Here is a 4,272-nt window from a genome sequence, read left to right on the forward strand (position 1 = left end):
CTTTTATCTTAGCCTGCTTGGCACACCCTCCTCATTCCTAAAGAAGGGCTTATGCCCGAAACGTTGATTCTCCTGCTCTTTTGATGCTGCCTGATCTGCTGCACTTTTCCAGCAACACATTTTTCAGCTCTGATCTCCAGCATCTGCAGTCCTCACTTTCTCTCAGGTAAATGATGACACCTTCAACAATGCAGCACTCTCTCAGTGAACTGGAGCAAAATCTTTTTTTGAGTTCAATTCTTGGAGTGAGCCTTCACCTGTGAAATGCCCAACTTTCTTACTCAGAGGTGAGAATACTACCAACAGTCACATCTTGCATGCATTCCAAGTATCTTTCACCATTCTGAGTTACTTTTCTCAGATCCAAGTAATATCTTCACGCCTGCCCACTGAATGCCATCAGCCATAGTTCAGAAGCATCTCCTCATATATGAACACTTCCTTGATGTCCTCAGCCTCTGAAGTAAAGTGTTGACATTTAAGTGAAGTTCCACTTTCACACTGCAGAATTTGAATCCGTGCTGCAGGCCTAATGTTTTGACTCTGATCAAACTTCCTTCTCCTCTCCAGCACGGGTTCTTGGAATTGATACGCCTAACGATTGTAAAGATTGACTGATTCTGGAAGCCAAGACAAAGGAATACCATCTCATTGAATGGCATTGCAGAAATGTTGGGCTGAATGGCCTACTTCTGCTCCTATGTCTTGTGGTTTTATTGTTTACATTCTGGCATGTTTATATTTCATTATACAATTACAAATAATCCAGTTAGAATTTTTAAATTTAACTATCGGATGAATACTAAGAACTAATGGCTACAGCAGCAGTATATACATATACATATACATTAAAATAAATGGTTGAAAATATTAAATCAGGAGACAGATGTAAAAGAAACATAACGCTCAGGCTGTAAGAAAATTAAGAAATTAAATACCTCTCCAGAAGAAAGTACATTGTTGAGATATTCAAGAAAGGACTCTTCCTTGATTTCATTATCAGTGAATATGAAAGTGATTCCCTTGCCTTCTGCCCCAGCTGTTCTGTACAATATCTTCAAGTCGTCCATTAGATTGCTAACGTTGTACGCCCTGACAGAAGCAATAAAATTACACATCTTACAAAAATAACCACTTACATATATGCACATTTTGAACATCGAAACAAGATGTCACATAAGGGGAGATTGAGATTGCATCCCAAAATCTTAGTGAAAGAAGTGGGTCATATATGGCACGATCAAAGGTATTTCAGAGTACAAGGTTTACTCCAGCTGTAATGACTATTAAGGCGATGCATACTCTTGTATAGACATGTGATGTTTTTTAATAGGTATTTTTATTGAAAAAAGGAAATTTTAAAAGATTTTTTTTACAAAATTACAAAAGTACTACAAACAAGTATAAGCACCAATATAAAATTAAATAAATAAGAAAAAGGAAAAGAATAATAACTGAAACAAGAAAAATTGAAAAACCCAACTAACTACTGATCTATCCTACAAACAACCAAAATATAAAATAGGATATCATACATTGCTAGCGATAAACAACAGAATAATTAAATAACTAAGTACATGCTCAAACTAGATTTACATCAAGTCATAATGAAACCCGTATTTATACGGGATTCCTCCTCCCGGGTGTCCCCGGACCAGCCAGAACCACTACCACAGCCAGACAAAAACCCTGGGCAACATGGCCGAAATATCTGTGTCAATATAGTTCAAAAGGGCTGCCATATTTTATAGGAGAAAGTGAGGACTGCAGAATTTGTTTTCCCAAGCAGGCTAATTCAGTTTTTTGGTGCACCATATTTGTGAGAAGTCAAGGGGGATATATTCCATGATTATTAACCTGTGCCAGTTCAAAAGTCCTGGAGGGCCTTCAGCTGCCCAGTTCACTAAAATATTTTTCCTTGCACAAAAGGAGAGAATGGAAAATAGTTTCCTCCCGTGTACATCCAGGGAGGGAAAATCTGAAAAGCTCAAGAGTAGAGACACTGGATCCGATCTAATCTCCATACCCAAGATCTCTGTCAAGGCATTTGCTACTCTGTCCCAATACCTGCAGATCTTATGGCATGTCCATAGGCAATGCATGAGAGTGACAACTTCTATTTTGCATTTAGGACACATTGGGGATGCTCCTACCTTAAATTTTGTAAGTCGTTCAGGTGCTATATGAGCCCTGTGGAGTATCTTTAATGGAATATCTTGAGCTCTATTACAAATAGAGACCTTTCTGGCATTTTCCCAGATGTCCTCCCACATTGCTGAAGAGATTTCTAACCCCAATTCTTGGTTCCACATTTTAAATAATCATTCCATGTCTTTCGATACCTCATTAAATAATGAGTGATAAAGAGTACTGACCGAGGGCGGCCCCATCGGCCATAGCACTCTTCTTTCCCTATCCGATTTGTGGGGATTGCCTATCAGTGTGGTCTTCTTCTGTATATAATCTCTTATTTGGAAATACCGAAAAAGGTCCCGGTTAGGCTGTCCAAACTTATGGTACAACTGCTCAAAAGACGTCATAACCTCCCCATCGAACAGGTCCCCCAAGCAAGAGATACCTCTGCATTTTTAAGTTTTAAATGTAGTGTCTGTCAGCCCTGACTGAAATCCCGATGCTCCCACTATAGGAGTATAAGGGGAGGTTTTTTGCAGGTTACCCTCATCTTGTTGCATTATCCTCCAGGCTTTAATTGTATTTAATACAATGGAGTTTTTGCAATAGTCCATAATAGCTCTCATCTTATCCATAAATAAAAGATTGATGTGGGGACACTTTGCTTGGGAGGTCTCAATGTCTAACCAAATTGATTGTGGGTCACAAGAGACCTGATCAGCTACATAAGATAATAAAGAGCTCAACTGATACCTCCTAAAGTCTGGGAAGTCCAGTCCTCCCCTTGCCTGTGGAAGCTGCAGCTTTTCTAATCTGATAAGGGGCCATCTGTGATTCCAGATAAAGGAACCAAGCCAGCTGTGGAGCTTAAGCAACGCCAATCTCGGCAACATCAGAGGGAGCATTCTCATAGGATATAGAAGACGAGGTAGAATATTCATTTTAACCACGGCTACTCTGCCTAACCAGGATATTGGGAGAGCTCTCCAGCGTTGAAGGTCCTGCCTTATTTTCTCTAATAGGTGTACAAAATTGGCTTTGTACAGCTGACCAAATACTGGGGTGATAAAAATACCTAAGTATAGAAAACCTTCCAGTGACCACCAAAAGGGAAAACAAGATCCATCTCGTAAGTTGGATATACAGGCGAGATCACCTAACGCCATGGCCTCCGATTTCATAAAATTGATTTTATAGCCTGAGAACATGCTAAATAGATTGGCCACTTGAATTAGGCAGGGCATGGATATCAAAGGATCACTTAAGAAAAGGAGGACATCATCTGCATAGAGAGTAATCTTATGTTTACCTGAACCAACCCTTGGGTATGGGTCGGGTATGTTAGGGTCAGTTTGTATAGCTTCCGCTAGTGGTTTGATTACTAGCGTGAATAATAATGGTGAGAGAGGACATCCCTGATGACAGCCCCTATCAATACTGAAGCTATCCATACCTAAATCATTGGTGATCACACCTGCTTTGGGGTGATTGTATAATACTGAGACCCATTTAGAAAATACCTCTCCGACACCAAACCTTTCCAGTGTATAAAAAAAATGACCATTTTACCCGATCAAAAGCCTTCTCTGCGTCCAAGGAGGAAACTAATTCCAGTATTCTTCCCTGTTGACAGGCTTGTATCATATTTAAGACCCTTTCAATATTATTTGTTGATCTGCGGCCCTTAATAAACCCCATCTGGTCCTCTTTTATGATGTATGGTAAGACCCTCTCCAATCTTAATGCTGACATTTTAAAAAGAATTTTAAAATCCACATTTAGCAAGGATATTGGTCTATATGATGAGCAATCTTCTGGGGCCTTTCTTATTTTTAAGAATGAGAGAGATATTTGCTTCTCTCAATGAAGGCGGAAGGCAGCCCTGACCATGTGAGTAATTATACATATTTATAAATGGCCCAGCCAGTTCCCCTACAAATTCTTTATAAAACTCAACCTGGAATCCATCTTATCCAGGGGCTTTGCCACTCTGAAGCTGTCTAATTGTGTCGAGTAGGGGATTCTATAATTAGGGGGACAGATAGTATCCTTTGCAAGCCGGATCGGGAGTCTCGCATGGTGTGTTGCCTGCCCGGTGCCAGGGTGCGGGACATCTCCGACCGGCTTGAAAGGATATTG

At 40.1% G+C, this 4,272-nt stretch overlaps 1 protein-coding gene across 1 annotated transcript in view; it reads right to left on the reverse strand.

Moving 5' to 3' along the window:
- The window catches only part of LOC122540179 (dynein axonemal heavy chain 8-like), a 1,249,383-nt gene that overhangs the window by 216,706 nt on the left and 1,028,405 nt on the right, over positions 1 to 4,272 (reverse strand). The window contains exon 62 of the mRNA XM_043675521.1: positions 939 to 1,092. Coding sequence (XP_043531456.1) covers positions 939 to 1,092 — 154 coding nt within the window. The remainder of the gene's footprint in view (positions 1 to 938; positions 1,093 to 4,272) is intronic.

Source organism: Chiloscyllium plagiosum, chromosome 3, assembly GCF_004010195.1.
Source record: "Chiloscyllium plagiosum isolate BGI_BamShark_2017 chromosome 3, ASM401019v2, whole genome shotgun sequence".
In the NCBI taxonomy this organism is placed as follows: Eukaryota; Metazoa; Chordata; class Chondrichthyes; order Orectolobiformes; family Hemiscylliidae; genus Chiloscyllium; species Chiloscyllium plagiosum.